We start from the raw sequence: 22,263 nt of genomic DNA on the forward strand, positions 1-22,263 counted from the left end.
CAACAAGCAGGGAATTATCAGCCCTAGGAGAAGTAGTGTTACTAATAGAACAATGTAGAGAGTGTCTAAAATCTTTTCCCACTACACACTTACAGACTGACATAAATACACCTATTTTTAATTATTTATTTTGAGCAGTCATTACATCATTGATAAACAAACCAGCACCACATCCTGTGACAGAGCGCGCGAGAGAGTGTGTGCGCGTGCGTGCTTATGTGCGCGTGCGCGGCCGCGTCACTGCTCCCCCCCCCACACACACACCCACACCTGCGGAATAAACCGTTAAGAAAATGAAACTCAGCTGCTCCATTTTGTCACGAGAGGAAAATAAAATATTTCAGGAGTAAAAACTAAATCTCTGATGTATAAACGCTCTAAATTAACACGTTTAGAGTTAATATAACGAGTTTTGTTGGTTTGTACTGAAGTTTTTAATGTACACAGGTTGTTTTATGACTTGATATCGTGTGTATAGTGTTTGATTTAACACACCGATGCTGGAGTGAAGAAAACGTGTTTCCTGCTGTAATCTGGAGAAGGAGACATGACCTCCAACATGAGTGTGTCTGGAAAACAGGACTTAAAGAAAGACGAGAGGTGAGTAACTTTTACATTCACCAGCAATAAATACACACCGTCTCATGGGAACAGATCTGTATCTCTAAACATTCACTAGTTAACACAGGAACTAAACTTTGGTTTAAGGTGTTTAATAGCAGTGAATATATCACTGATCTGATCTAAGAACAGTTTAGAGAAATCATTCAGTGACAGAAGAGTAAAAAGGACTGTGTAATGTGGAGCATAAGAGCATCGTAGCTTTGAGTCAGTGAACTCGACAGGCTTTAAGACCCAGCTGAGTCAGTTATCTGTGATTGGGACTCCTGACCTGAGTGTAATTCCTGAGGTATGAGGCCGGTCTCCTGTTTGAAGAAGTGTGCAGACTGGAGCTGAATTAAAAAGATGGAATTATTGGTGTTTATTGATCAACACAGTGTTTAACAGTGCTGAGACAGCAGAGTTTTAATTATTGCTGATATTTCTGTTGTAATTCTAGAATGATGGAGGGAAAGAGATCAGACTCACCAGAACCCAGCTGTGTGTCCATGAAGAGTGACCAGTCAATGAGAATTCCAATTTTCTTCAGAGACAGTTCTACTGATGTGAGGTCAGTATAGTGAGGTGTTTTACAGCAGTGTTCCACCTGATCAAACTCACTGGTCTCATTATGAAGCCCTTCATGAGCTTTATCAGGTGTTGAAGCAGTAAAACACTTAACTGTGCCATGCTGCAGCTCTCGGTCCGGCAGTGAGGACAACTGCTTTAAGAGGTCAGTTCAGCCTGCAGTCCCTGAGCTGGAGGGTCTGTGGTGCTACAGAAGAACATTTAAATATAAATCATTTTATTCATTAATTCAATCATTTGTTTCTAAACATGTTAGTGTCAGTGATGAAATCCTGAAATCAGTGTATTGTGTTAAGAGGATAGTGTTAAATATCTGTCTCTGTATTTATTACTGTAATTTCTGCAGCTACAGTATGAATACATATAGTCCATATTACATGATGTGTTTTATTTGTTCACAGACTACAAAAGAAGAAATCAAACATCAGCAGAAATCCGCTGGACTCCATATTCAAGGTGTGTGTGTGTGTTTTATAGTGTGTAATGTGTGTGTTGTCATACCTTGTCATTTCTTGAAGTCCAGTAGAATTATGGGTAATCATTTGTATGAATAAGCAGAATTTCAGTTGCAACTAAAGGCAAGAGGAAGAGACTTTAATTATTTTCATAATTAAAATCATTAACAAAGCACCATTCACTGTGTAAGATTATAATATTTAGATCTGTTCCTGTGTGTTTCTGACCAGGAGCTGGAACACAAAGTCATCACTCTGATAAAGAATGAGCTGAAGAGCTTTAGGAACCTCCTGAGTCCAGATTACCCAGCATGCACTGAGAGGGAGGTGGAGGATGAGGAGGATCTGCACAGTGTCAGAGAGGGAGTGCTGAAGATCACACTGCACTTCCTGAAGAACATGAACCACACAGATCTCGCTAACACACTGCAGAACAGTAAGAGCTCTGAGTCATGGCTTTATTCCATCAGGTTCACTTTAGAGAGAGGAAATAGTTTTAGATATGAAGACTTTTAGTTTTAACTTTGATTTTAGTATCATGTACATCTGCTGCTTTTCTGTTCTGTTCATGGTCCAGCTTGTGGTCACTCTGTACAATGGTCCTGTTCCTTCAATAATATTTAGTACATGAATCAGGAATGAACAGCAGCATTTGAAAGAATTTTACATTTTATATATTGCTCAGTGATTCTGCATTAAAACATGTTATTACTGTTTATTAGAACTCACCTCTGTGTATAAGCCAAAGCTGAAATCCAACCTGAGAAAGAAGTTTATGAGAATTAATGAAGGAATCTCACAGCATGGAAGATCAGCACTTCTGAATGAGATCTACACAGAGCTCTACATCACAGAGGGTTGGAGTGAAGACATCAATAATGAACATGAGGTGAGACAGATTGAGACAGTGTCCAGGAGACCAGCAACACAGGAGACACCCATCAACTGTAATGACCTCTTTAAAGACAAGTCCATCAGAAGTGTGCTGACTAAAGGAGTTGCTGGAATTGGAAAAACAGTCTCTGTGCAGAAGTTCATTCTGGACTGGACTGAAGGAAAAGCAAATCAGGACATCACCTTCATGTTTCCACTTCCCTTTAGAGAGCTGAATCTGATGAAGGAGAAAAATCTCAGTCTGATTAATCTTCTTCATCACTTTTTCCCAGAAATAAGAAAACTAGAATCAATAGACTGTGACTCTTACAAAGTGTTGTTGATCTTTGATGGTCTGGATGAGTGTCGACTTCCTCTAAATTTCCAGAATAATGAGAGATTGTGTGATGTGACAGAGTCAGCCTCAGTGGATGTTCTGGTGACGAACCTCATCAAGAGGAATCTGCTTCCCTCTGCTCTCCTCTGGATAACCTCTCGACCAGGAGCAGCCAATCAGATACCTCCTGAATGTGTAGACCAGGTAACAGAGGTACGAGGATTCAATGATCCTCAGAAAGAGGAGTACTTCAGGAAGAGGATCAGTGATCATAGCCTGGCCAATAAAATCATCAGACACATGAAGTCTTCAAGAAGCCTCTACATCATGTGCCACATTCCAGTCTTCTGCTGGATCTCAGCCACTGTTCTAGAGAGAATGTTGGGTGAAGCAGAGAGTGGAGAGATCCCCAAGACTCTGACTCAAATGTTCGTACACTTCCTGATCGTTCAGATCAAACACAAGGATGAAAAGTACCATCAGAAACGTGACCCTGATCCTCAGCAGACCAGAGAGACTATCCTGGCACTGGGAAAACTGGCTTTCCAGCAGCTGGAGAAAGGAAATCTGATCTTCTATGAGGAAGACCTGAGAGAGTGTGTCATTGATGTCAGAGAAGTGTCAGTGTACTCAGGAGTGTGTACCCAGATCTTCAGAGAGGAGTTTGGGCTTCACCTGGGGAAGGTCTTCAGCTTTGTACATCTGAGTGTTCAGGAGTTTCTGGCTGCTTTATACGTGTTTTTCTGCTTTAATGTTAGAAAAACAAACGTGCTTGTGGAGCAAAGCACTGGACATTGTAATTTCTTCATAAATCCAAAGATGTCTGTTCTCCTCAGGAGTGCAGTGGACAAGGCCCTACAGAGTAAGAATGGACACCTGGACCTGTTCCTCCGCTTCCTTCTGGGTCTCTCACTGGAGTCCAATCAGACTCTCTTACGAGACTTAATGCCACAGACAGGAAGTAGCTCTCACAGCAAACAGGAAACAGTCGAGTACATCAAGGAGAAGATCTGGAAGAATCCATCTCCAGAGAAATCCATCAATCTGTTCCACTGTCTGAATGAACTGAATGATCATTCTCTAGTGCAGGAAGTACAAACTTACATGAACAGAAAAAAATTCTATTGTCTCGGAGGAACCAGACTCTCTCCTGCTCAGTGGTCAGCTCTGGTGTTTGTGTTACTGACCTCAGAACAGGAGTTGGATGAGTTTAATTTGAGTAAATATGATCAATCAGAGGAATGTCTTCTGAAACTGCTGCCAGTGGTCAAAGCCTCCAGAAAAGCTGTGTGAGTATTTTTATTTATAAATGTATTACTGCATGGTTTGTTATTTTAATGTAACACTGAACTGCAGTGTTTGGATTAATTAATTGGTTACTCTAATCCTCTTTAATCAAACCTCTGGTACTTTTACAGAAGATTATTTCACTTTTTACACTAACACGTCACGTCTGCACTGAGGGCTGGGCCTTATGGACAAAATCTTATGGATCATGATATGAATCATTTTATATCTTTTATATATGAATCATGATATATTGTTTTCTCTAAAATTTATATATAAAATCCATACAAAATAACTGCATGCATTTAAGAACTAAACACATTTCTGAACTAAACAGCAGTGAAAGACACTTTTTCTTTTCTCTGTTTATTCTGAAAGTGACATTGAACAGAACTCTCACAAATGAGAACAAGAAAAACACCAAGCTGTGAAAATGGGATCAATATGAATAGAAAATATAAAAAGTAAATATTAAACACTCTGTTCACCTTCAAGTACCTGTTTAGGTTCAAGTTCCTCATCTTTTGTTCTGTGACAGTGTTGTGGAGAGATTCACTCTGTCATGCTTTAATTTCTTCCAATTTTTCACATTTTCTTCCTAATTTAATCACGGCTGATTCCCACCATCTAACTGGGAACAAACTACTGAACTGTTCCATACTGGAAAGAGTCAAGTTGGATTTTCTTTAAATAGTATAAACTAGTAACAGGGCCATTTGTAACAAATAGTGCAGTTTTTATTACATTTCCTTTCTTATACTCTTTATTTAAAAGAATCATTGTTTATTTGAGAAAGAGGTTCTTACTTTTTTGCACATCTGTATTTTCCAAAGTCCATTCTAATAAATAAAAAACTATAAATCCATATTGCTGTTAAAATTATTTTCTTAAGTATAATTTTAAAAGAATAAAATTGCCTAGCCCTTACCACCTTCTGAGACAGGACTGTAACTGACCAGTTCCATATGCATGACCACACACAGGCTCCCATGACTGGCTTTACCTTGTTTAATTACCTGGTTTAGTTTGAACAAATCAACCTTTTTCTTTAGTTTGGATCTGTTTGGACATATGTGAAGACTCCACCTGTACTCGGGTCCACACCAAACACCTGAACCAGTGTGTGTGTAAAATCAGAGGTCTCCAGGTGACAGATTTGTACCTGTACGAGCACAGAGAACAACACACACCAAGTGTTTTACTGTCTCTGTGAAATTCAGCATATAACTCAGTGTAAAGTACGACTAGTATTGGCATGTTATTAACTGCTAGTGTACAGCTCTATAATTCTTTATTTTCTGTAATAAAATGCACTGGATCTGCAGTGTTGGGTATAGAAACCTGAACACAGATCAGAGTGTAGTGTTTGTAGGCTGCTCACTCTCACCTGTGTGTGTTATGTACATGACCTAATGGTCTTATAATAAACTGTAGCTGAGAGATTGTGGAGTTCAGAAAGACGTCCCTGCTCCTGTAAATGTCCTGATGTGGTGTCCTGTCCTCTGATTTCTGTGTGTGAGAGAAACACACTGACATTTCTGTTACAGCTTCAACTTTAGCTTGATTATTATGGCTGTGTGTGTGTTTGAGATCAGTGTTCTGATATTTCATCATTTCTCTTCCAGTCTGAGTGGGTGTAATCTGACAGAGGAAAGCTGTAGAGCTCTGTCCTCAGTTCTCAGCTCAAACTCCTCTAGTCTGAGAGAACTGAACCTGAGTGAGAATAAACTGCAGGATTCAGGAGTGAAGCTCCTCTCTGCAGGACTGAAGAATCCACACTGTACACTGGAGATACTGAGGTACACACACACATACATACACACACACACACACACACACAGGTCATATAATATTTACACACACACACTTAAAGTAGATGGTCAGCTTCATTAGTGGTGTATAAAGTGCTGGACTGGGTTCATGCTGCGTTTCCTCTGAATAACAAACACAGTAAACAGAAAAGCTGTAACTCTTGTTTAAACTAAAAAACACTAAACTTACAGTTCTGTCATCTGTCCTTTTCTATCATTTGTACTTTCATTATACAATGTGTGCTCAATCTATACACTATTAGTTTCTCCTCCAGACACATTTTAGGAAAAAAATGATGGTAGAGTAAATAATCCACCTCGGTCATGTTCATTACACTCGCGACTGTGTCTGGAACACGACTGCTGATGACGTTTACCGGACACATCACTGAAACGGGATAAAAGATTATAGCCCTAATTAAGCTCTAATGTAGGGGGCGTGTCACTCTGTGTAATCACCTTGCATCACCTTGAATCTACAGCACTGGACTCGTTACTCTTCACTCTTCATACCATTCTGTGTGTTTTTCTTACCACCGCTGGTTGTGCTGTTGGACTCGGTTACGTGTCCAAAACAGGGGGAGTCACGTGACAGACTGAACATGATGACTGCTTAGACCATTTGCTTGTTAGACACGCTAACAACAAGCATCACCTCAGTAAACTCAAAAATCAACAAGCTAGAGTCGGGGTGAAGAGCAGTTCCAGTGTTCTTAGCAGACATAAAAAACCTACAGTCAGTGGAGCTTCAGCTAGAAGATTAAGGTGATGTAAGGAGGATTTCCTGAACTTGACAGCCACTTGTCACGTGCCATAATCTGCCTAGCCTATTCTTTTGTAGCTAGCCTTGCTAATGCTGCTACAAAAACAATTCACTTTCATACTTCATAATGCAGTGAATTAACTTGTCTTTTTTTTTCTTTTCCACTGGACTACACAAAACGAGAGCCACAAGTTTCATATGTAATATTAGCCACATAATGACCATGTTTATATACTTTATATATATATATATATATATATATATATATATATATATATATATATATATATATATATATATATATATATATATACACTATATTGCCAAAAGAATTCGCTCACCCATTCAAATAATCAGAATCAGGTGTTCCAATCACTTCCATGGCCACAGGTGTATAAAATCAAGCACCTAGGCATGCAGACTGTTTTTACAAACATTTGTGAAAGAATGGGTCGCTCTCAGGAGCTCAGTGAATTCCAGCGTGGAACTGTGATAGGATGCCACCTGTGCAACAAATCCAGTCATGAAATTTCCTCGCTCCTAAATATTCCACAGTCAACTGTCAGCTGTATTATAAAAACGTGGAAGTGTTTGGGAACGACAGCAACTCAGCCACGAAGTGGTAGGCCACGTAAACTGACGGAGCGGGGTCAGCGGATGCTGAGGCGCATAGTGCGAAGAGGTCGCCAACTTTCTGCAGAGTCAATTGCTACAGACCTCCAAACTTCATGTGGCCTTCAGATTAGCTCAAGAACAGTGTGCAGAGAGCTTCATGGAATGGGTTTCCATGGCTGAGCAGCTGCATCCAAGCCATACATCACCAAGTGCAATGCAAAGTGTCGGATGCAGTGGTGTAAAGCACGCCGCCACTGGACTCTAGAGCAGTGGAGCTGCGTTCTCTGGAGTGACGAATCGCGCTTCTCCATCTGGCAATCTGATGGACGAGTCTGGGTTTGGCGGTTGCCAGGAGAACGGTACTTGTCTGACTGCATTGTGCCAAGTGTAAAGTTTGGTGGAGGGGGGATTATGGTGTGGGGTTGTTTTTCAGGAGCTGGGCTTGGCCCCTTAGTTCCAGTGAAAGGAACTCTGAATGCTTCAGCATACCAAGACATTTTGGACAATTCCATGCTCCCAACTTTGTGGGAACAGTTTGGAGCTGGCCCCTTCAGTCCCAACGGATGGTCTATAAAACGGAGTCTCATTAACAAGGGGTCACACAAGAAACATCTCATGATGGGTAAAAGCAAAGCGCTCTCTGAAGACCTTCACAACCTTATTGTTGCAAAACAATCTGAAAAGGATTTTGAAAAATTCCAGTAAAATGAATTTAGCTTAGTACATTTTTACTCTTTAAACCTTTGTTCCCCATTTTAAAATGTAAATTATTATTAAAACATTCAGCATTTATTTTCTTAAATGCTAGAAATTGTTGTATATGCATTTTGTTATGTATTTATTAAAAATGATTGTTTTATATTATGGTTCTGTGATGTAGGAGCTCACGGACCCTCGCTTTCCTGTTTCAGCGATATTACCGCTATATATCTAAAACCGCGTCCCTACTTTATACGTTCAGCTAGTTTGACCTTGCTTTAAGAAAGAGCGGCTAGTTTAACCGCAATGATTATTGCTACTTCTCCTCAAGGATTTCTCCACTAAAGGAAGACCTTTTTTCAGCCGTATATTGTGGATTACCGCTTGGGAGGATTCTCTGGGGAGCTTCCTCAATTAGTCTGAGTAATGGATCCACTCACCTTATATACTGTTTACAAAGACCGTCTCATTTCAGGAAAGACTGTCGCTGTGGTTTATTGTCTCTATTTGGTGATTTGCTTTTATAGAATTACTGCTTTGATAACTGACAGACTTTATTTCTCCCGATATTATCTATGATTAGATTAGATTAGATTAGATTAGATTAGATTAGATTCAACTTTGTCACTGCACATGTAGATACAAGGCAACGAAATACAGTTAGCATCTAACCAGAAGTGCATTTTCGCAGTGCAAATAATTAGCATATATAAGTATATAAACAATAAATAATTTGCATATATAAACAATATATAAAAATATATAAATAATTTGCATATATAACAGTATATAAACAGTATACAGAGGGAGGTAAATGCAATGAGTGCAAATGAGCAAATGATTATAGGTGGTGCAATAAAGAAGGTATTGTATACCATTAAATAATGAGTCAGCTTAATAATTTTGGTTTGAACTGTGGTGGACTGAACGCTCCTCACAATCCAATCAGTATTTTAAATCTACTGAATCAGAAAAAGATATTGTGCTGTTACAGGAGACACATCTGTTGTGTTCTGACTTCAGATCACATTTTCATCATTTGAGACAAAAGCAAAGGTGTAGCTGTTGTAGCTTCATAATCTTAAATAAATGTGGAAATGTGGGCAGACCTTGCAGGTAGGAGAACTATTTGCTATATAGATAGAAGATAGAACTCAACAGCAGGAAAATTGCTCTTATCTCTCTGTGTGTGTGTGTGTATTCCAAACACATCTGGCAAAACATACTATCATACAGTTACCCAGAAAATGCAAGAATTTCCTCATTATTCATTAGTCAAAGTCAAGTCAAAAGTCAAAGAAGCTTTATTGTCACTTCAACCATACATAGCTAATGCAGTACACTGTGAAATGAAACAACGTTCCTCCTGGACCAAATGTGCTACACATAACAAAAACAAAGTACAGGTGACGCGGACAAACATAGAGCTAAACATACTGTAGAGATAAAGTTAAACTATACTTAAGGTGCAATCTTTAGTAAAACTAGATATACAACAGAAGTGCACAGGATGACAAGACAAGACAAACAACATATAGCCGACTCTGTGCAAAAGAACAGTGTTGACAGTGAGTGCAAATATTAAAGTTAACATGTAAACAGGATCAATATAAAGTGTAATGTAAAGTGACATATGCGTGCAAACAGGACAGTTTTGTGTGTGTGTCTGTGTCCAGCACAGTATAGATAGTTCTCTGTTGAAATACCTGTTTGCTTGAGGGAAGAAACTGTTACACAGTCTGGTTGTGAGGGTCTGAATGCTCCGGTACCTCTTTCCAGATGGCAGGAGGGTGAAGAGTGTGTGTGAGGGGTGTGTGGAATCATCCACAATGCTGTTAGCTTTGCGGATGCAGCGTGTGGAGTAAATGTCTGTAATAGAGGGAAGAGAGACTCCGATGATCTTCTCAGCTGTCCTCACTAATAATAGTAGTCAGTGACTTTAAAACAATGTGGGACTCTGTGCTTGATAGTTCCAGCTTATTGAGGTTCAGAGAACAGGAGCTTATGTACATCTACCCATGTATTCATTTATTATTTATACTCTTGCTCCTGTATGAATATAGCACTTGATGCTGAACATGAGGTTAAAAACACCTAACTTAACTGAAAGTCTCTTATCTGCCACTTCCTCTAGAGTGTATATGGTGATGAGATGATCTAGATTCAGAGCCTGATTTAGAACATTTCTAAACCCAAAAAATGTCTAGATGTTGCTAGACTCACTGCTGCTATGAAAATGACTCTGCTGGAACCCTCCTCACTCTCTCTCTATATAAGAGCATGGACTCTGTCTTTTATAGCTGTAATCTCCATGGAACTCTAAACAGCCTGAATTAATGGCGCTAATGAGGTTCACATTAATCACTGGTCCTTACGTGTTGTCCAGTGTGAATGACCTTATTGTTGTTCATAATAATGGGAATTATTTAAATAATATTTATGGAAGATAACACAAGGCTGTTTATTGATATGTGATTGATTTTATGGCTAAATTACGATGAATTTGCTAGTTAGCTACAATATATGTGTAGTGTCATTAGCTAGATTACACCATATTGTCCTACCTCCTTCTGATTATTATCATGTTTTATTTTTTTACTCTCTCTCTCTGACCAGTGATGCTAAACAGTTGCCTGTGACCTGCTCTCTCAGTTAAACAGCAGTAATCAAGCACTATGTTGTGAGAGGGAGCTTTTAGTGTTTTTATCTGATTTATTATGATAAACTAACAATCAATTCAGAACACTAATTACTTCTTACTTCTACAAATGTTTCAGTTGATCATGGTGTCAGTATTGGTGGGTTGTTATAGTTAGTTCTGATTACTGGGAGAGTTACTGCTACCCCAATTCTCCCTGGAAGCTACACTCCTGTAGCTGAGAGATTGTGGAGTTCAGAAAGACGTCCCTGCTCCTGTAAATGTCCTGATGTGGTGTCCTGTCCTCTGATTTGTGTGTGAGAGAGAAACACACTCACATTTCTGTTGCAGCTTCAACTTTAGCTGGATTATGGCTGTGTGTGTTTGAGATCGGTGTTCTGATATTTCATCATTTCTCTTCCAGTCTGCGTGGGTGTAATCTGACAGAGGAAAGCTGTAGAGCTCTGTCCTCAGTTCTCAGCTCAAACTCCTCTAGTCTGAGAGAACTGAACCTGAATAAGAATAAACTGCAGGATTCAGGAGTGAAGCTCCTCTCTGCAGGACTGAAGAATCCACACTGTACACTGGAGATACTGAGGTACACACACACATGTATCAGAGTTTTAATAAACATCAGCAACCTCCAGTTCTCATCTGTTGTAACTGTAATTGTAGAGATCTGATATATTGTCATTGTGTGTGTGAGATGGAGAGTAAATGTAGTGTATATAAAGATTTTGTGTAGTTCATGTTTTAAGACTGAGTGTGTTAAGTGTGAGAAGGTTTTCTTTCTTGCAGGATGAGGAACTGCAGTATTACAGGTGACGGTTGTGCTGCTCTGGCTTCAGCTCTGAGGTCAAACTCCTCAACACACCTGAGAGAACTGGATCTGGACGGTAATAATCCAGGAGAATCAGGAGTGAAGCTGTTCTGTTATCTACTGAAGGATCCACACTGTAACCTGGAGACACTACAGTGAGTTAATGACTTCCTGTCTCTTTACTCTACTGTATTGTAAGACACTGAGTAATATTCAGTGTGTTCTGTAAAATGTCACATCTAGTGTGTGCATTACGCTTCTGTTGTTCATAAGGAATGTGATGAGTGACTCTGTTTAACGTTGTCTGTAATTCTGTCCTCTTCTGTTTTTCAGAATTCAAGATTATAAATTCATCAGGTCTCAAACCTCTTGTTCAAGGTAAAGCAGTAGTGGTGTAGTGTTAGAACCCGTCCCACATTTCCAGCAGTTTGGGAGCTGAATCATTCATATTCAGATGTAGAAGTTCCAGAACAATAACCGTGACTGACCACATCTTTTTATCCACTCAGCTACAAGTTACTTCAGGCTTTAATCACATATTTTACAGTCCAATCCTTCAGCATCTACACACAACACAGAGATATCATCACACCATCACACTGATTACACAAACACACATCCAGCTGTTGGAGATGTTTATAGTGAATTTTTACCTCCTTATTTTTATATCACATTTGTTTCTCCACAGATGATTGAGTTACAGCTGTAATATTTATCATTTTATTTCTTTATAAATGACTTATTTTCATATCTCTGTTCTTTGTTTGCTAATCTGTGTTTAATTGTAGCCATGGTAACAGGTATGCTGATTGATTTATTGTTGTTGTGACCCAGTTTTGTATACAGTATATGTTGTATACATGTCATGTCCACTGTGTGTAATTACAGAATAAACAGTGAGTGTGAGTGAAACATAACAATTCAGGTGTTTGAGGTGTGTTTGGTCACAAACCTTTCTGAAGCAGTAACTGTTCTGTCTCAGTAACATGATCACTTCCTGTCTCTTGGGTGCTGCAGTATTGTGTGTGGAGCTGAACACAGGAAGTTACTGCACAGAAAACATTCAACAATTCAATTTAATGAACAATTCAATCTCAACAACTTAATTTAAGTCCTACATGATGGAGCAGACTGGAGCCCAGTGTTAGACCCAAATCATGTTCATTCACATGTTAAAGAAATCTGTCATTCTTTAACAATAAATTCTTTAATTATTGTACAATAAAATAAAACTGAATTTTTAAAAAACCCATACAAGTTTTTTTGTGTTAATGAGACAGGAGGAGTGCAGAAAGTCATGTGACACTTCTGTGTGTCCTAATTATCATATCACAATGATGGATACGCAAAGCCAGCAGCATCGCACACACCCCTCACACACACTCTTCACACACACTCTTCACCCTCCTGCCATCTGGAAAGAGGTACCGGAGCATTCGGGCCCTCACAACCAGACTGTGTAACAGTTTCTTTCCACAAGCCATCAGGCTCCTCAACACCCAGGACTGAACTGTACAAAACTCTCTCTCTCTCTCTCTCTCTCTCTCACACACACACACACACACAACTTATATTGTTCACTACTTATTACACTAACTACTGTATTTTTACACATTACGTGTTGTCAGGCCACTATATATATATATATATACACTATATTGCCAAAAGTATTCGCTCACCTACCTTGACTCGCATAGTGCTTAGAACTTAAGTGACATCCCATTCCTAATCCATAGGGTTCAATATGACGTCGGTCCACCCTTTGCAGCTATAACAGCTTCAACTCTTCTGGGAAGGCTGTCCACAAGGTTTAGGAGTGTGTTCATGGGAATTTTTGACCATTCTTCCAGAAGCGCATTTGTGAGATCACACACTGATGTTGGACGCGAAGGCCTGGCTCTCAGTCTCTGCTCTAATTCATCCCAAAGGTGTTCTATCGGGTTGAGGTCAGGACTCTGTGCAGGCCAGTCAAGTTCATCCACACCAGACTCTGTCATCCATGTCTTTATGGACCTTGCTTTGTGCACTGGTGCACAGTCATGTTGGAAGAGGAAGGGGCCAGCTCCAAACTGTTCCCACAAAGTTGGGAGCATGGAATTGTCCAAAATGTCTTGGTATGCTGAAGCATTCAGAGTTCCTTTCACTGGAACTAAGGGGCCAAGCCCAGCTCCTGAAAAACAACCCCACACCATAATCCCCCCTCCACCAAACTTTACACTTGGCACAATGCAGACAGACAAGTACCGTTCTCCTGGCAACCGCCAAACCCAGACTCGTCCATCAGATTGCTAGATGGAGAAGCGCGATTCGTCACTCCAGAGAACGCGTCTCCACTGCTCTAGAGTCCAGTGGCGGCGTGCTTTACACCACTGCATCCGACGCTTTGCATTGCACTTGGTGATGTATGGCTTGGATGCAGCAGCTCGGCCATGGAAACCCATTCCATGAAGCTCTCTGCACACTGTTCTTGAGCTAATCTGAAGGCCACATGAAGTTTGGAGGTCTGTAGCGATTGACTCTGCAGAAAGTTGGCAACCTCTTCACACTATGCGCCTCAGCATCCGCTGACCCCGCTCCGTCAGTTTACGTGGCCTACCACTTCGTGGCTGAGTTGCTGTCGTTCCCAAACACTTCCACGTTCTTATAATACAGCTGACAGTTGACTGTGGAATATTTAGGAGCGAGGAAATTTCACGACTGGATTTGTTGCACAGGTGGCATCCTATCACAGTTCCACGCTGGAATTCACCGAGCTCCTGAGAGCGACCCATTCTTTCACAAATGTTTGTAAAAACAGTCTGCATGCCTAGGTGCTTGATTTTATACACCTGTGGCCATGGAAGTGACTGGAACACCTGATTCTGATTATTTGGATGGGTGAGCGAATACTTTTGGCAATATAGTGTATATGTTACAATCATATATGTTATTAGTACCTGGTTTTTCTACTGTTTTTCAAAGCTGTACATCATTTCATTTTATTTCATATCATTTTACATTCCATTGTACGTTCTTTTTGGCTTCAAACAAATATGGCTTTAAACACTTTTCCTTTAAATAAGTGAATTCAAATGAATTAACCACAACTTATTGGAAGCCGTACGAGATATTGGGCTACTTTTCTTGCCGAAAGCCCGGTGAGTGTATAGCATGTTCACTTTTAGCTCGTAGCTGTGGCTAATATGCTAACAAGAAATGACAGCACACTTGATATTGTTGTCTAGATACTTGTCATGAAAACCAGTCGGGAGTTTGTGAGAATGATGTCTAATGTCACGCGCTTTGGTGCCTTTTTGTAACATTGCTAATGAATAAATGGCATATTTTATGCGCCAATCGCGTTAGCTCTAAGAGCTAATGCTAATCGCTAGCTTGGTCCTGTTGACTGAAACTTTCTGTTGGTGTTGACTTGTTAGTTCAATTATTATCTTGATGTGTGGTTTGCGGGCATTCCAGTTTCGGGGTGCAGCTAAATATATATATTTTTTCTTTTTTTCTTTTTGGGTACTGATGGACGGACAAGCAGAGAGTCGAGCTGCTTCTTCTTCTTCTTCTTCTTCTTGTTTAATGGTGAATAACTCCTTAGGATCATTATCGCCACCTACTGTACTGGATGTGAAGTAAGTTGACATAGGTGATGAGTCTGAAATTTGAGAAGGGGATATTTTGGTGGATGTTCCGTTTTCCTTCCAATCTATGGCGCACTCAGTTCACATGCTCATGCTAGCGCTGCGTGTTTAGCTCCTCTAACACTCACAATTAGCTCTTCATGCCCCAGATTAGGTAGAATACATATATATAGGTAGGTAGATAGGTAGAATATATATATATAGTGCTTAATTTGTAATTGAATAATTTCCGGAACAAAACCAGCAGTCTCTCACCGCTGTGACCGACACCAACCACACAACTTAAGTTTTCCCGGAACATGACGTCACTAAACTGTGGTAGCGCAATTATAAACATTAACTTCTTCTTCTTTCGGCTTTACCCTTCAGGGGTCGCCACAGCGAATTATCTCTCTCCACCTATCCCTATCTTCTGCATCCCCAACACTTGCACCCACTAGCTTCATATCCTCATTTATTACATCCATATACCTCCTCTTTGGCCTTCCTCTTTTCCTCCTGCCTGGCAGCTCCATGTCCAACATTCTCCTACCAATATACTCACTCTCCCTCCTCTGGACATGTCCAAACCATCTTAAGCTGGCCTCTCTAACTTTGTCCCCCAAACGTCCAACATGAGCTGTCCCTCTGATGTACTCGTTCCTAATCCTGTCCAACTTTGTCACTCCCAAAGAGAACCTCAACATCTTCAGCTCTGCTACTTCCAGCTCTGACTCCTGTCTCTGTCTCAGTGATACTGTCTCTAAACTGTACAGCATGGCCGGTCTCACCACTGTCCTCTACACCTTCCCCTTGATTCTCGCTGATATTTTTCTATCACACAGAACTCCCGACACCTTTCTCCACCCATTCCAACCTGCCTGCACTCGCTTCTTTACCTCTTTCCCACACTCTCCATTACTCTGGACTGTTGACCCCAAGTACCTAAACTCCTGTACCTTCTTCACCTCTTCATCCTGTAATCTTACTGTTCCACTTCCCTCCCTTTCATTCACACACATGTACTCAGTCTTACTACGACCGAGTTTCATTCCTCTTCTCTCCAGCGCAAACCTCCACCTCTCCAGGTTTTCCTCCACCTGCTCCCTGCTCTCACTACAGATCACAATGTCATCTGCAAACATCATTGTCCAAGGAGACTCCCGTCTGTCCTCCTCTGACAATTGGTCCATCACCATAGCAAACAGGAAGGGGCTCAGAGCCAATCCCTGATGCAGTCCCACCTCCACTTTGAACTCCTCTGTCTGACCTACAGCACACCTGTCCTGCTCCTCTCATACATGTCCTGCACCACTCTGACATACTTCTCTGCTACTCCTGACTTCCTCATACAGTACCACAGCTCTTCTCTTGGCACCCTGTCATACGCTTTCTCCAAGTCTACAAACACACAGTGCAACTCTCTCTGACCATCCCTATACTTCTCCATCAACATTCTCAGAGCAAAAATTGCATCTGTTGTGCTCTTTCTGGGCATGAAGCCATACTGCTGCTCACAAATTTCCACTACCTTCCTTAACCTAGCTTCCACTACTCTTTCCCATAGATCCTTGTATGGCTCATCAAGTTTATCCCCCTATAGTTGCTGCAACTCTGCACGTCACCCTTATTCTTAAAGATCGGCACTAATACACTTCTCCATTCCTCAGGCATCTTCTCACTCTCTAAAACCCTGTTAAACAGACTAGTTAAAATTCCACTGCCGCCTCTCCTAGACACTTCCAGACCTCCACCGGAATGTCGTCAGGACCAACTGCCTTTCCACTTTTCATCCTCTTCAAAGCATTCCTGACTTCATCCTTTCTAATCTTATCTACTTTCTGTTCCAGAGTTCACCCCTTCAACTCTTTGTTCCCTCTCATTTTCCTCATTCATCAGCTCTTCAAAGTACTCCTTCCATCTCCTCCGTACACTCTCCTCACTTGTGAGCACCTTTCCATCTCTATCCTTAGGATGTGCAGCAAGTTAGAGTTATTAAGGATAGAGATGGAAAGGTGCTCACAAGTGAGGAGAGTGTACGGAGGAGATGGAAGGAGTACTTTGAAGAACTGATGAATAAGGAAAATGAGAGGGAACAAAGAGTTGAAGGGGTGAACTCTGGAACAGAAAGTAGATAAGATTAGAAAGGATGAAGTCAGGAATGCTTTGAAGAGGATGAAAAGTGGAAAGGCAGTTGGTCCTGACGACATCCCGGTGGAGGTCTGGAAGTGTCTAGGAGAGGCGGCAGTGGAATTTTAACTTTGTTACTGTTGTTTAACAGGGTTTTAGAGAGTGAGAAGATGCCTGAGGAATGGAGAAGGGTATTAGTGCCGATCTTTAAGAATAAGGGTGATGTGCAGAGTTGCAGCAACTATAGGGGGATAAAGTTGATGAGCCATACAAGGATCTATGGGAAAGAGAGTGGAAGCTAGGTTAAGGAAGGTAGTGGAAATTTGCGAGCAGCAGTATGGCTTCATGCTCTTTGGGAGTGACAAAGTTGGACAGGATTAGGAATGAGTACATCAGAGGGACAGCTCATGTTGGACGTTTGGGGGACAAAGTTAGAGAGGCCAGGTTAAGATGGTTTGGACATGTCCAGAGGAGGGAGAGTGAGTATATTGGTAGGAGAATGTTGGACCTGGAGCTGCCAGGCAGGAGGAAAAGAGGAAGGCCAAAGAGGAGGTATATGGATGTAATAAATGAGGATATGAAGCTAGTTGGTGTAAGTGTTGAGGATGCAGAAGATAGGGATAGGTGGAGAGAGATGATTCGCTGTGGCGACCCCTGAAGGGTAAAGCCGAAAGAAGAAGTTAATGTTTATAATTGCGCTACCACAGTTTAGTGACGTCATGTTCCGGGAAAACTTAAGTTGTGTGGTTGGTGTCGGTCACAGCGGTGAGAGACTGCTGGTTTTGTTCCGGAAATTATTCAATTACAAATTAAGCACTATATATATATATATATATTCTACCTATCTACCTACCTATATATATGTATTCTACCTAATCTGGGGCATGAAGAGCTAATTGTGAGTGTTAGAGGAGCTAAACACGCAGCGCTAGCATGAGCATGTGAACTGAGTGCGCCATAGATTGGAAGGAAAACGGAACATCCACCAAAATATCCCCTTCTCAAATTTCAGACTCATCACCTATGTCAACTTACTTCACATCCAGTACAGTAGGTGGCGATAATGATCCTAAGGAGTTATTCACCATTAAACAAGAAGAAGAAGAAGAAGCAGCTCGACTCTCTGCTTGTCCGTCCATCAGTACCCAAAAGTAAAAAAAGAAAAATATATATATTTAGCTGCACCCCGAAACTGGAATGCCCGAAAACCACACATCAAGATAATAATTGAACTAACAAGTCAACACCAACAGAAAGTTTCAGTCAGCAGGACCAAGCTAGCTATTGGCATTAGCGATTAGCATTAGCTGCTAGAGCTAACGCGATTGGCGCGTAGAATATGTCATTTATTCATTAGCAATATTACAAAAAGGCATCAAAGCGCGTGACATTAGACATCATTCTCACAAACTCCCGACTGGTTTTCATGACAAGTATCTAGACAACAATATCAAGTGTGGTGTCATTTCTTGTTAGCATATTAGCCACAGCTACGAGCTAAAGGTGAACATGCTATACACTCACCGGGCTTTCGGCAAGAAAAGTAGCCCAATATCTCGTACGGCTTCTTTTTCCAATACCACTTATCAATTATTTGTGCCAATCACAGGCTTAGTAATGGCACAGACCAAGCTAGCGATTAGCATTAGCGATTAGCTGCTAACGCGATTGGCGTATAAAATATGCCATTTATTCATTAGCAATGTTACAAAAAGGCACCAAAGCGCGTGACATTAGACATCATTCTCACAAACTCCCGACTGGTTTTCATGACAAGTATCTAGACGACAATTTTATAATATATATAATATTTATAATAATATTAATCCTCAATATTCTTGAATGGAGGCTTGTGCTCTAGTCATCTCTTAATTTTGGACAAACAAAATTTGCATTAGTCCACCCTCACAGTTTTTTTTTAACATTTCACATGCTGAAAGTCTGAATTTGTCAAATGTCAGATTCATTCAATCACCGCAAAACAAAAGACTTGAAGAAACCAACTCGGGTAAAACAACAAATTCTGGGACCACATTAATAATCTGGGATTTTTCTTCAACTGCACTTTTTCCTATTTAAAATGTAGAAAATAAACAATAGTTAATTTAAGATTCTGTACTCTTTCTAGGTGTCTATTTAAAGGTCAGATTTTCCTCATGTCTGATCTTTTTTACTGAAGCATGTGTTCAAGTGACACACTGATGCATTTGATCTAAAATGACTTGTAAGGTTTTGCATAAACTTGTGGTGTCCATGCAGCTCACATGCACACACTCATTTAAAGCAAAAAAGGCAACATGCTAAATGCTAGAAACTCAGAAAGGCATCTTGCATAAATTTCAAAGATTTGACTTCAAATTGTTGTCAAATAATATAATCTGTAATACAAATTAATGTATTAAATTAGAAAAAAAATGCAAAAAAGAAGCATTTTTACTAGTGGTCTCAGACATTTGGACCCCACTAAATATTTTATTATGGCCTTAGCAAGGCTATAAAGTGTCCACCTTTTATATATTTCTTTTCTGTTTTGTACATCCCTTATTTTGAAGGCTAGTGTATTAATTTAAGTGTGTTCATTTTTGACAGAAATGGCCTCAATGTGTCTTAAAATGTCCTTGTTTTGTCTGTGCAGGCAACATTTATAACTGATTCCAGGTGTTTTGAGGAAATGCATCTCAAGCTCTGACATACTGCTGTGGCTAAAATTGATTTTTAAGACACTAATGTACATGGAAGTTGCTGGACAAAGCTCAGTCTGATGGTGTGCTTTTAGATCATTTGTGGCATATCTTGCTTCTTGTCATAGATAAATGTGAACTGTCTGAAAATGGAAAAATCGTGTTGGCAGTAGGACTAAAAGGCAACTGTAAGCAAACATTTTGATCAGTGGAGTTGAAATAAAGCTTATCTAACAGTTAGAACAGCTGTCCTGTGTTGTAATTATTTTATTGTTCATATTCTTATTATTAACATGAGTTAATCATAGTGGACTTTATACTGGACAATGGCAGCACACAGAGCGCTTACTCTAAATAAATTATGTTTATTATTATTTTTGTATGATATGGTGATGGAGTTCTAATTGAAACACTACAAACTAAAATATTTATGCTGTATTATTGGAGTACATGCTCACAAAATAAACAGCACACAGGTGATATTTCAGGAGTTTGGTGTCTGTAAACAGCTGTCTGTAGTTTTAACTCAGATCAGATCAAATCACTTTATTGTCACATCACAATCCACACATGTAGAAGTGAGTGAAATTCTTGAGTACAGCTCCAGACATTGTAGTAGAATATGTAATGTACAAATTTAAATACTTCTATATATAGTCTGTAATCAGCCTGTACAGTCTAAATTGCAATCTAAACATATACTTGGATAAACAGTATGGTAATGACATATGATGCATTATTATAGAGTATACACAGTAGACATGGCACAGTATATTACAGTGTGATCATGCCCTAACACGCCCTCAGTCACATGTCCTAACACACCCTCAGTCACATGTCCTAACACGCCCTCAGTCACATGACGTCAGTCACACGCCGTCAGTCACATGACCTCAGTCACAGCTGGTAAATAACACCTGAATAGCAGTGAATAAACCCCTAACTAGACACTAATAATCAATTAAGTAATTATTAACTAATAATCGCTGCTATTAAAACTGATCAGAACTAAAGGTTGTGAAGTCTAAATGTACAAACTACAACAACATGACAGAAGTACACCCAATCAATACAGGAGCTTTCTGAACTAATAGATTTGATCAGATCATTAATCTCCAGCTTTTTTGGACAAACTCTTGCTAAAGGTCATGCATGTGCACACCGGACACGGCACGTACTTTTGCAGCTCACGGTCTCGTGCTCGTGCCGCTGTCCGGTCAGTAACCCCTCTGTCAGAAATACACCGTCTTTCTCATGGCATATACAGGACTAAAACCCTACATGGGGAGCAGAAGCACGGTCTTGGTGCCGGACGAGAATCAGGGATCGATCCACTAACATTAGTGTCTGTCACAGTATCTTTAGGAAGCTAAAGAGTGTAAATGCTAAAGAGTATTTTAATGAACTGGACAAGTGTATCATTGTACAATCATTAGCATCATAGCATAACATTATTGTTGCTCAAACAGTAGAGTAGTGCGCTAACAGCACTAAGCTCATGTGTTCAGTTTCATCATGATGAAATGTAGAGCTTTAAAGTAATGTCATTCACTTTGTGTTTACTCTGATCTCTGTATTAACCCAGACTCTTAATCAGAGTCCTGTATCACCATGTCCACAGGTTCAGGTCAGCCAGATACAGGGTCAAATACAGGCTCAGGTCAGTCGGATACAGGGTCAGATACAGGCTCAGGTCAGTCAGATACAGGGTCAGATACAGGCTCAGGTCAGACAGATACAGGGTCAGATACAGGCTCAGATCAGTCAGATACAGGGTCAGATACAGGTTCAGGTCAGTCAGATACAGGCTCAGGTCAGTCAGATACAGGGTCAGATACAGGCTCAGGTCAGTCCGATACAGGGTCAGATACAGGCTCAGATCAGTCAGATACAGGGTCAGATACAGGTTCAGGTCAGTCAGATACAGGGTCAGATACAGGCTCAGGTCAGTCAGATACAGGGTCAGATACAGGGTCAGGTCAGTCAGATACAGGGTCAGGTCAGTCAGATACAGGGTCAGGGGCTGCAGGATCAGAGACGGACACATGCACTAATCAGGACATGGCCATTCCAGAAACCAGGAAAGATAAAAGCTTTAGTCTGAATGTTCAGGGCTGCCATTACAGCAGTGTTCTTGCTTATACAAGATCTACATGTTTGATATATAAAATACAGTTGTTGGTTTGTTTTTTTTGCATAATGTTTTTATGGGTTTTCTGCCCATTGCAGTAGTTTTATCATTTATAATAAGTTTTTTTTAAGTTTTTGTAATTCTGTGTCAAGGGCTGTTACTGCTAGTTCTGTCCTATGTTGAAAAAAAGAAAGAAATAAAATAAAGTTTTATTAAAGCGGTGAGTG

At 40.3% G+C, this 22,263-nt stretch overlaps 1 protein-coding gene and 1 long non-coding RNA gene across 2 annotated transcripts; one reads left to right on the forward strand and one right to left on the reverse strand.

The window, feature by feature from the left end:
- The first annotated feature begins 238 nt into the window (after positions 1 to 238).
- Positions 239 to 12,721, forward strand: LOC131350135 (NLR family CARD domain-containing protein 3-like). The gene is made up of 9 exons (XM_058385394.1): positions 239 to 600; positions 1,061 to 1,171; positions 1,590 to 1,644; positions 1,875 to 2,079; positions 2,366 to 4,142; positions 5,766 to 5,939; positions 11,091 to 11,264; positions 11,465 to 11,641; positions 11,820 to 12,721. Exons 1-9 carry the CDS (start codon positions 548 to 550, stop codon positions 11,866 to 11,868), a joined length of 2,775 nt encoding a protein of 924 aa, XP_058241377.1. The 5' UTR covers positions 239 to 547; the 3' UTR covers positions 11,869 to 12,721.
- LOC131350139 (uncharacterized) lies at positions 1,179 to 1,907 on the reverse strand. Its single transcript, XR_009204140.1, has 3 exons — positions 1,872 to 1,907; positions 1,690 to 1,760; positions 1,179 to 1,375 (listed from the first exon to the last, which is right to left on the reverse strand). It is a non-coding gene; the product is annotated as an uncharacterized LOC131350139 (long non-coding RNA).
- Positions 12,722 to 22,263: the final 9,542 nt, after the last annotated feature.

The sequence above is a fragment of the Hemibagrus wyckioides genome, unplaced genomic scaffold (assembly GCF_019097595.1).
Source record: "Hemibagrus wyckioides isolate EC202008001 unplaced genomic scaffold, SWU_Hwy_1.0 Contig23, whole genome shotgun sequence".
Classification (NCBI taxonomy): Eukaryota; Metazoa; Chordata; class Actinopteri; order Siluriformes; family Bagridae; genus Hemibagrus; species Hemibagrus wyckioides.

Coding starts and splice junctions, on each gene's coding strand:
- LOC131350135 (XM_058385394.1), top strand. CDS start 548: ATGACCTCCAACATGAGTGTGTCTGGAAAACAGGACTTAAAGAAAGAC. Junction 601..1,060: donor GACTTAAAGAAAGACGAGAG/GTGAGTAACTTT, acceptor TTGTAATTCTAG/AATGATGGAGGGAAAGAGAT. Junction 2,080..2,365: donor CGCTAACACACTGCAGAACA/GTAAGAGCTCTG, acceptor ACTGTTTATTAG/AACTCACCTCTGTGTATAAG.